Source organism: Staurois parvus, unplaced genomic scaffold (genome assembly GCF_062004578.1).
Source record: "Staurois parvus isolate SC_StPar_1 unplaced genomic scaffold, SC_StPar_1.0 ptg000980l, whole genome shotgun sequence".
NCBI classification, from domain to species: domain Eukaryota; kingdom Metazoa; phylum Chordata; class Amphibia; order Anura; family Ranidae; genus Staurois; species Staurois parvus.
The window spans coordinates 4,272,969-4,284,337 of record NW_028318776.1 but is presented as its reverse complement, the minus strand read 5'-3'; the positions used below and the strand labels follow the sequence as shown (position 1 = coordinate 4,284,337).

The window sequence follows — 11,369 nt, the reverse complement described above, 5'->3', positions numbered from 1 at the left end:
TGGCTGTTACCCGCATTTGGGGCCCCATTAAGAATTAATGGCACTACAAGCTCAAGCTGCATTATGCTGTGTTTTTCAAAGTGAAGTCTTATAAAAATAAAGCATGGAGATAAGGATGGATGGGAGAGTTGGCTTTGAATATTGGTTTGTGATGCTCAGATGCAGTGTAGTTCTACGTTAAAGGATAAGTTTGACTTTAGAAACGTTTCATGCAACAGCCAACCCCCCCCCCCCCTCCCCATTTCGATCCCTCACTGTGGCAACAGGCAGAGGATCTTCTCCCCACATCTACTGTCACAATTTAAAACCAGCGGGGCTCCACCCGCACAGCCCTGTCCCTCATTCACTGTGTTCTGTGAATGAATGAACTACAAGTATCATCTTCCACCATGGCAGAGAGCCTGTACGTCTCAATGAGCTGTGAGCACCCTCATAGTTCATTGAGATTTTGGAAACTATTGGGAGGTCTGGGCAGACATCTGTACTGAGAGTCTGCAAAAGCCTGACATTGCACCAGCAATCTGCTGATTACAGGTGCAATACTCTGCAGACACATAATAATAAATAAATATATAAATGCTTTTTTTTTTTTTTTTTTGCCTGCAGAAAATGTGCAAATAATAATATATATATTACATTTTATAAGTGAACCTGTCCTTTTAAAGGTTGAGGCTTTGGTTTAGGAGACCTTGCCCTTTCCTATCAAAATAATTCACCATATTTACTTGTTTATGCAGTAGTCTAAAATATGTATAAGCCTGGAGAATCTCATGTTGTCCTCTGGGAATTAACACCTACACAGACTTCCTGACACCAAGAATGGAATTCTGTAACTTTCCACAACTTTTACACCTCCCATTCTGTTCTTGGGCAGTCAACATCTACATAGTCCATGGTGACTGGATAAACGTGCCTGTGCTAACTGTGTGGATATCAATGACTGGGCATCTTCCTGACACTCATTGGAACTGAAGAAAAAAATGACAGAACAAATCCAGCTGAATGGAACGAACAAATACTAGCTATACCATAAACAGACTAAATGAGAACCTTCACAGACCCTGAACTCAGTGCTGCTTTTCTATGTTCAGAAGTTCCAGTCCTCATAAATCTGATGGTCCCCACAGTGTCTGTCCTCTTGTCTAACTGGAGCAACATATTCACCATAGCACTTCCTGATAGTATTCGATATTTAATATTTAGCGCTGCACTTTTTTATTTATACCAAGTCTTGTGAGTCTTGTTACCTTTGGCCAGTTTGTGCTAGCAGCTTTAGACATTCAGCGCTTGCCATATATCTTGTATTCTAACTGCTGCAACAACTTGGGGTGACAAGATTAACACAATAGGATTTACAGCAATAACCGTGCAATAAATTGTGCGACATTCGAGACAAAACCGCACTGTGTTTTAGGTGCCTTTGAAAATAATGGTTCTTGAACCTGCATTTTGCGATTTGTGCATTTTGAGATCGCAGACAGAATCGCAGTGGTGCTGCCACAATCCCAAAATGCTTTGGTCCCAGTTCACACAGATGCGGATCAGATGCGATCTAAAAGGTATAGATTCACATGGCATCTGAAAATAATTTTTTTTTCTTTTGAATGACTTTCACATGTGGTGTGATTTAGATACAGTTAAAAAAGCATCCTATGCAAGTTTTGGAGTGATGTAGTCCAAACTTGCACAGCATCGAGTATAGTGGCATTCTGAGATAACTGTTCATATAGGATGCGATTCATATCTGGTTTCGCGTAGAAGTGACTGGAAGACAGATTTGAATCACACCTGAACCAGTGAACAACTACTTTTGACAATTGCACATGAAAATCGCACCGCATAAAGTAAACCCTGCTGCTTTCCTGCAGCAGGGCTAAATGTAAAAAGTAAAACCCCAAACACCAGCCTGGCGCCCAGAACCACATGTGTCAGGTGATATGATTTGCACACCCCTGATGTAAACAGGCTCTAAATCAGTGTTGGCACTGTGACACAGAGTTTGTCATTTGAAGAGACTAAAGAGTGTGTTTTATTTTCTAGAATTGCACCTTTTTTACCGCTAACAGAGATGGATGCTCCATGGCGTCAAGGTGGCCGAGGTCGAGCAAGAGGTCGAGGTAATACTGTCAATGGAGGACCATCTCCAGCTCCAGGCCCAGCAGCTGCCAGAAATGCTGCTTATTCAAGAGAAGATGTAAATAGTGTATCCAGACCTGGTCCTGGAAGAGGGAACGTTTCCTATGCTTCCGTAAGCAAGCCCTTGAATGCACTGCACACAAGTGAAGTTAATGGTAAGTAGTACTGTATATGCGATACAACTGATCAGTCACCTACATACATTAATCGATTGTGTAAATCCAGATGTTATGTATTAGTGGCTTGCCAAGAGGCCAGTATGAAACAGCTTGTACCCCATTGCCTTAGACAAATTGGACAATTCTAATATGAAATGGATTCTCTATACAAATGTGTGATGGGGGTGCAGAAGATAAATGTTATACATTGGTTCTTCCGTTGAGAAGTACAGAGACCTTGAGAAGACATATTTAACTATCTAAAAGATGATACCTAAAATAAGATATATAATGGAAACGGGGTTTATGAAAAAAAAATAGCCTGCTGCTAAGAGAGAGAGGGCCTGTTTGTATTAAACAGACTCAGTAAAATCGCACTAGTCACTGAACTAGTGTGAATTGGCCCAAAAGGAGGCAACAGGAAAGCAGAATATAAGCAGAATAACCATTAGCTATATGGGCTCATGCACATAGCTGTATCTGACCATATAGCATGATTTCCCTTGTATTCCCAATCAGGGAATCCACAGGTGCTGCAAACAGCTGTCTATAGAAGCCAATAGCTGTTTGCAGCTTTATGTGTGTTGACAGAAGTAGCTGTGTAGACAAGCATATGCCTACAATGCTGGCTGCAGAAATTTGTATCCAGAATCGTCTGCCTATACACATACTTGTGTTCATGTAAGTATACACTGGAATTTACACTGAACATCCATGTGCATGAGCCCAAAGGGTAATCCATAGCGGTTTTGGATATACTTTATTATAGTCGGGACTACAAGTTTTTTTAACCACTTGCCACCCGTAGGATGTCATATGACGTCCTAGAGCGTCAGTGGTGATACCAGGATGATGCCTAGCTATGACTCAATCACATGTACAGGCTGTGGAAGGGAGGCCACACAATGGAAGGGGGAAGTGAGGATTTTGTCACTTCCATTTCCCATTTGTTTGTTGAGGAGTCCTCACCAGCATCTGTTTGATCAAATGCTTTGGAAGCCAGAAGAGAGATCTGGAGTCTAAAAGACCCAAGATCTCTCCATTAAGAGGACCTGTCACAGCCCATGATATAAGGGAGGTTGTTCATCCCTTGTGATAGCAATATAGTTAATATAAAATAAAGGTACAGTGGTAAAAAAAAAAGTTTAAATGTAATAATTAAAAATAAATACTTGTTCCGGTATCTGTCAGATACATTTTTTTGTGAGAAGTTTGTCACAACTGTGGTATGTTTGTTTTTTTTGTTTTTTTTTTCTTTTTAAGTGAATAGCTCTAAGAAGAAGTTTGAAGAGATCCAGAGAGCCAACCAGGCAGTAGTAAGAAAGATTGTAGAAGACAATTATAGCTCATCAGATGAAGATGATGAAGGAGATGAAGATGCTGAAGGGAAACAGAAAAAAATATTAGATTTAACATTTACAACCTATACTAACCAAACAGGTAATTCTATTTCTTAGTCACAGTGTGGTATGGTGGTAACTCCACTTTGTAAATGGTATGACTCTATTGGTATTAGGGCAGAAAAAAAAGCTGTAATTGCTGTACATAGTCTATCAAAAACACTTTGGAAGAGTAAAATATTGTTTGGCTCAGGGTGATGTGTCACAACAGTAGGTAAAATTTCTGACTTGAAGAGCTGTTACTAGTTCACATTAGTAGATGGTAGTGTAAGTCAAATTGTAGCTCCTTATAAAGTGGAGCGTTAAAAGGAGAGAGGGTGGTCATTTAGGGATCCTTTACATCTGTGTGTATGTTGACATCTGGTATTCCACCCATTCCCTTGCTTTGTTTTAAGGCAACCAGTCAATTTTTATGCCTTGTCAGTGCTTTGGTGTTCTGCAGTGCATGTGCATTGGTGTACCTTTCAAAATGAATGGCACCACAATACTGATCTTATAGTTGTGAAGCTGGACTTAAAGTAATTGTTATTTAAGAGATAAATTCCCTGTACAAACCTGTCATACATACCTGCTCTGTGCAGTGGATTAGAACCTGATCATCCTCTTCTCAGGTGCCCTGCCAGCGCTCCTGGCCCCTCCCCCCCTGCTGAGTAACCACTTGCTATGGATCACTTGTGAAGGCTCGCTCCTGAGCTGCACTGTGTGTCTGTTGAAAAACACAGTGCGGCTTGGCCCTGCCCACACTGCCTCCTCACTGGCTGTAATTGACAGCCAATGGTTTCCACTGCTGCCTCTGAGCTAGTGAAGACAGAGCGCGTGTTTGTGTGTTTCCGGGTAGGGGGTGCACATGCGTGCGACCTACCCATGCCGCCATTCACGGACTCGGCTGTCAATCACAGGGTCCCGGCCGGTGATTACTCGCCAGCACGCAGTGAACGCTGAGTATAAACAACACAGATTTCTCCCGTCTCTTCTGCCCACTGCTTTGTATATATGGCTCTGCATAGCAGAGCCATACAAAGCAGTGTGCTTACAGTGAAGCACACAATGCCTGCCGCAGTCCCACTATAAGTCATTGATTGCCGCCATTACTAGTTAAAAAAAAAAACAATTACAGTATATATACCTCCATTTGTAAACGCTATAACTTTCACGTAAACCAATTAATTTACAAATATTGGGATTTTTTTCCTTAGCAAAGACATGGAGCAGAATACATTCTGGCCTACATTTATGACTAAATTTAAATTTTTTTAAATTTTTTTACTGGACATGATTGATAAAAAAATAATTTTCTTTTTTTTTCTCAAAATTCTCAGTCTTTTTTTGTTTATAGTGCAAAAAATAAAAAAACGCACAGGCTATCAAATACCAACAAAAGAAAGCTCTATTTGTGGGGAAAACACTATTTTAAATTTAATTTGGGTGCAGCGTTTCATGACTGCACAATTGTCAGTTAAAGTAACTCAGGGCGGTATCGCAAAAAATGGCCTGGTCAGGAAAGGGGGTGAATCCTCAGGAGTAAAAGCGGGTTAAAGTCTTTTTATAATCATTTTTAGATTTATGTATATGAAACAGATCTTTCAATAAATTTATGAATATAATAACCTCTACTCACTGCTGAAAGTAGACAGCAAATAGGTTACACTGTAAAGCTGCCCTGGCTGTGGTAGGTTTTCCTACGTATGAAAAATCTGATTGGTACATTCGATAATGCCTATAATATTGCTTTTAATATTTGATTTTGGAAGTTCCTGAACAAAAACCACATACACTCTCTTAGAAACTTGTTCCTTCGAGAACAATTTTCCATCCTGCTTCTTTTTCGTTACTATGATCAAAAACGAGCATTGATTTGACACCATTAATAATTAGAAAATTAAAATTTTGTAACAAAATCCTACTAGTGTGTGGCCAGCTTTACTATGTTTCTTTTGGCTTGATGGCCAAAATATTCCTTACATGTGTTCTAACTTTGACATGGGTTAACCTTTTCTATATGAGGAGGCAAAAGAATTGTGTATTTCTGTCACAAATGACCATTTTTAAAGTGCCCAAGCTATTTAGAAATCGCTGGAATCCTTATTGCAATACACTCTTGCATATTATGCGTGAGCAAATGCCCCACCTGAAAGTGAACCTGTGCCAAGATCATGCACACTAAAGAATATACATTTTCTGAACAAGCAGTAAAATCCTCTTGACCCTCATCCATCTCTGTATCTATCAATCTGTAAGCATTGTGAAGAAAATTAAAGTTCCTTATCTAACAGTCTGGATCTCTCGCCAGCGATGGCATCTTCTACCTAAGTGCCGATTGTCTGACATCTCCATTGGCCAGTGCGGAATGACGTTACTCTTGCGCATGCATCAGTCATTCCAGCACACAGGGATCCATGCCAGCGATGTAAGCTGTGGGACACATGTGCAGCTCCGTTTACTTTTCGCAGAAGATCATGAGCAGGAAGGTTGGTGTATTTTATCACAGAAGAAACCTTTTATGTCTGTCCTGTGATAATACCCTGCCTGTTTGCAGTCTGTTCCCAATAAGCCTTTGGTTTCATTTATATCCCACATACCCCTATCCCCTCCCACATTTCCTCCAGTTCCGAGTCTTCTCTCTTTTCAACTTTACATAAGGCGAGAATCATTCTTTGGGTGTCCACGTGGCTTGCTTTTGGCTGTCCAGTGGCAGGGTTCTCTCAGTATTCAGAAGAAGAGTGATGTCCGAACAAGGGGAGGGGCAAGTGTGGGGACATCTGCAGCGCAGGATTAGTAGTCCCCCACACTGGGAAACTGCGCTGGCAAAGGACCTGGATGGAACACTCAAGTAGGTTTTTATCTTGCATTATGTAAGAAGAATAAGGCAGGATGGGTTAACGGAGGATGGGCGGGGGGTTCATATTTTACCCAGAGATGGGCTTTAATTTTAAAATTCATGACTGCTTACAGGGATGTTGAATTCCTGTCACCCAGGACATGCAGTTCCGGGCACCAGGCAAGACTTCTTTCTTTTTTTTTTTTTTTTTTTTTTTCACATTTAGCCCTGCTGCGGTCAAGCAGTAGGGTTTAGAACTGCCCTTCATGGGCTGTCCCCATCAACTAGCCGGCACTTCTGCTGGCTGATAATAGAGGCGGCAGTGACTGAACCCACTGCAGAGCATGCCAGGGACAGATCAGTACCTCCTCCACCAGCTGATATTAGGCAGCTCCCCAGTGTCCTACTCACTACTTCTTCTACTTCTTCCTCCTTCCTTCCTCTTCCTTCTTCCTCCTCCTCTTCTTCTTCCTCCTCTTCTTCCTCAAAATCCTCATAGTTGTGACCTACAATCAGCAGCTCCCATGTTCTGCATTTTAACCACTTCCTGACCGGCCGTTGCATATAAACGGCCGGACGGTGGCAGTGCAGAGTCGGGTGGCCGTTTATAAACGGCCTCCTTGCACCCTGCTTGTGCGCGCTCCCTCGGAGCGCGCAGTACCGCGATCCGGTGCCCGCTGTGTCCTCCGGGCACAGTGAAACACCGATCGTCGGACCGATCGTCATGTGATCACTGATTGGCCAATCACTGATCACATGCAAAGTAGTAAGCAAGATGTCACTTGTGACATCATTGCTTACTACGTGTGAAATCTGTGAATGATCACAGAGGTCACATGGTACAAGGCTATTCCCAGCAGCCTTGTACCATGTGACAAGCTGTGACCAATCACAGCTCACTCAGTACTTCTCAATGAATGCAAGAATGCACACAGAGAGAGAGAAATGATTGCTTTTACATCTTATATGGGTGTAAAAGCAATCGGTGTAAAAAAAAATAAAAAATCTTCATCACCCCCCACAAGTAGTACAGTGTCACCATGGTGACACTGTACTGCTAGGGTGACAGTATGTAAAAAAAAAAAAAAAAATAATAATTTAAAATAAAAATGTAAAAATAATGTTTTCAAAAATTATAATTTTTGGTTATAAACTAATTTGGATTTTTTTTTTTACTAAAAAGATAACGGAATAAATTTTGGCCAAGATTTATGATGAAATATTATTTATTTGCAAAATTGTATAAAAAAACACTTTTTAAAAATTTTTGGACTTTATCATTTACATAGCAAAAAAAATTAAAATCCCAGCAGTGAATAAATACCACCAAAATAAAGCTTTATCTGTCTCAAAAAAATGGTAAAAAATTCATTTGGGTACAGTGTTGCATGACCGCGCAATTGTCATTCAAAGTGTGATAGCGCTGAAAGCTGAAAATTGCCCTGGTCAAGAAGGGGGTAAAAGTGTCCGGTCTGGAAGTGGTTAAATGCAGATAGGGTTTAGAAAAGTAATTTAACTGGTTTGTGGCCCATGAGATGTATATGAATGTTGCTGCCTGATGAATTATTGACCTGGGAAGTGAGGTAGTCATTGATGTCTGAAAAGTTTGCCCTGCACACTTGTTCCAGGTGTATCACTCACTAAGGAGTGAAGCCTGGTTAAGAGTGATGGCTCTGAAGCCTGTACCTGTTCCAATAATTCAGGAATAGCACCCCTCATTTTTCTATGCTCACAGGTCTCTTTTAAGGTATTTGGAACACTAGGTGTCAGGTGAAAGGCAAGAATGTGTATGACAAGTTTTTAAGCTGGCATAATGTATTTTTTCATTGTGACTATTTTACCTTCACAGATGGCGATGTCAGTGAATTGGCACGCACCAAACAGTACATGAGCGAGGCTTTTCAGTCTGGAGCTGTGACTTGCTTGATATGCATTGCTTCAGTGAAGAGAAACCAAGCTGTAAGTGCCATGTTATTGTACATACCTATACAAATTGCTGCAAAGGAAAAATGATATTGCCTGTGGCATCCATTTAAATGTTAGCCTCACCTAACAGAAGATGACAGTTGTTTTGGTTATTATGGGCAGTACCGTGTGTGTGTGTGTGTGTGTGTGTGTGTGTGTGTGTGTGTGTGTGTGTGTGTGTGTGTGTGTGTGTGTGTGTGTGTGTGTGTGTGTGTGTGTGTGTGTGTGTGTGTGTGTGTGTGTGTGTGTGTGTGTGTGTGTGTGTGTGTGTGTGCGTGCGTGCGTGCGTGCGTGCGTGCGTGCGTGCGTGATCATGACATAGTATAGGGATCTAACTTATTTTCTGGTAAATTTGAATAGATTTGTACTTGTATATGACACAACACTCAGGTTAAATTGCCTGAATTTTTAGGTACATTTTCTTTTGTCTCAGTTTAAAATCTTCTTAGTCCCTGGTCACTCGGGTGTGAATTGTCATGCAATCTGATCGATTCAGATTGTATGACAAGTCGCACCCTATTGTCCGCAATGGAATCGGTCTGACTCCGGATTTGCACCATTTTGAAAGTTGTTCATGCACTACTTTTTGCAAGTTCAGGTGCGACATGCATAGACCTCTGTGCATGAAGTCACATGGATGTCTTCCAAGTCGCATCCTTCTTTGAAATTGTGACCGTGGCCTTACTGCCGAAGTGTAACTGCACCTTTCAATTAGATTTAAAGTCTGTAAAATAAATATATGTATAATATTATATTTACTCCTGAAGACTTTTATCAAATTTCAATACAGCTTCTCTGTTGAAACTGACACCTAACTAAAAGCGTCTGCTACAATGCTCAAAAAAATTAAAGGAACACTTTTTAATCAGAGTATAGCATCAAGTCAATTAAACTCCTGGGATATTAATCTGGCCAGTTAAGTAGCAGAGGGCGTTGTTAATCAGTTTTAGCTGCTTTGGTGTTAATGAAATTAACAGGTGCACTAGATGGGCAACAGTGAGACTACCCCCAAAAGAGGAATGGTTTTACAAGTGGAGGCTACTGACATTTTTTTCCCTACTCATCTTTTCCGACTGTTTTTCACTAGTTTTGCATTTGGTTAGGGTCAGTGTCACTGAGGCGATTCCTGGACCCTACAGAGGTTGCACAGGCAATCCAACTCTTCCAGGATGGCACATCAATACATGCCATTGCCAGAAGGTTTGCTGTGTCTCCCATCACAGTCTCAAGAGCATGGAGGAGATTCCAGTAGACAGGCAGTTACTCTAGGACAGCTAGACAGGGCCGTAGAAGATCCTTAACTCCTCAGCAGGACCGGTATCTGCTCCTTTGTGCAAGGAGGAACAGAATGAGCACTGCCAGAGCCCTGCAAAATGACCTCCAGTAGGCCACTGTTGTGAATGTCTCTGACCAGACAATCAGAAACAGACTTCATGAGGGTAGCCTGAGGGCTCAACATCGTCCAGTAGGCCCTGTGCTCAATGCCTGGCACCATAGAGCTTGATTTGCCTTTTGAACACCAGAATTGTCAGGTCCCCCACTGGTGCCCTGTACTTTTCACAGATGTGAACAGGCTCACCCTGAGCACGTGACAGATATGATAGGGTGTGGAAAAGCCGTGGAGAATGTTATGCTGCCTGTAACACCTTTCAGCATGACCGTTTTGGTGGTGGGTCAGTGATGGTCTGAGGAGGCATATCCATGGAGGAACGCACAAACCTCTACAGGCTAGACAATGGCACCCTGACTGCCATTAGGTATCGGGATGAAATCCTTGGACCCCATTGTCAGACCCTACTCTGGCGCACTGGTCCTGGGTTCCTCCTGGTGCACGACAATGCCTGGCCTCGTGGTGAGAGTAAGCAGGCAGTTCCTGGAGGATGAAGGAATTGATACCTTTGAATGGCCCCCACGCTCGCCTGACCTTAAATCCAATAGAACACCTCTGGGAAATCATGTTTTGGTCCATCCGACACCGCCAGGTTGCACCTCAGACAGTCCAGGAGCTCAGTGATGCCCTGGCCCAGATCTGGGAGAAATATGGGGCAGCACAGTGGCTAAATGGTTAGCACTTCTGCCTGGCAGTACTAGGGTCGTTGGTTCGAATCCCAACCAAGGTACCACCTGCCTGGAGTTTGCATGTTCTCCCTGTGCCTGCGTGGGTTTCCTCCGGGTACTCCGGTTTCCTCCCACACTCCAAAGACATGCTGGTAGGTTAATTGGATCCTGTCATACAAACTACTAAGTACCATCTTGAGTTGCTGCAATGAAATTTCAGCAAAATGGACTAGCCTGCTGCATCATTTTTCACTTTGATTTTCAGGGTGTCTTTGAATATTCAGTCCTCTGTAGGTTGATAATTTTCATTTCCATCAAACGATGGGGCATACTTGCGCTCCTAACACCTTACCCAGTCCATATCAGTAAAGATATCCAGCATGATTTTTTTTCCCCATTGAGATCTGATGTGTTTTCAAAGTGTTCCTTTAATTTTTTGGGCAGTGTATAAAAGTACTTGATCAGTTCAAATTTTTTTTTATTTTTTTAGTAAGGGGCATGTCACACTTCTCACCATCATCCTCACTGCCAACAGCATTACTACACACCTGATTCCACAATGCTACTCTTTCACTGACAAAGTGTCACTGTGTCATTGGCAAGGGATATTTTGTAGTAATTCCATCCTGAAGGAATCGATGCCTCGTTCATACGGCCACCAAGCAACACCAAGAAAGTAGGTGAGTATTCTTTGCCTTTTCTAGTGATTCTCACTGGTGAATTGTAGCCAGCAACAATATCGCAATTGTGCCATGGCCCAAGAGTAAAACTGGACAAAGCAAGTTAGTCAGTCACCTGACACCTGATACACAGAATTTAGAGTGCCTTTATTGA

General features: G+C 42.0%; 1 protein-coding gene across 1 annotated transcript in view; it reads left to right on the top strand.

Annotated features, from left to right (window-relative positions):
• Positions 1-2,044: 2,044 nt before the first annotated feature.
• Positions 2,045-11,369, top strand: part of NFXL1 (nuclear transcription factor, X-box binding like 1) — a 109,849-nt gene continuing 100,524 nt past the window's right edge. Inside the window, exons 1-3 of the mRNA XM_089657304.1 lie at positions 2,045-2,291; positions 3,558-3,734; positions 8,362-8,471. Of these exons, the coding sequence (XP_089513430.1) occupies positions 2,069-2,291; positions 3,558-3,734; positions 8,362-8,471 (510 nt within the window). The 5' untranslated portion in view covers positions 2,045-2,068. The remainder of the gene's footprint in view (positions 2,292-3,557; positions 3,735-8,361; positions 8,472-11,369) is intronic.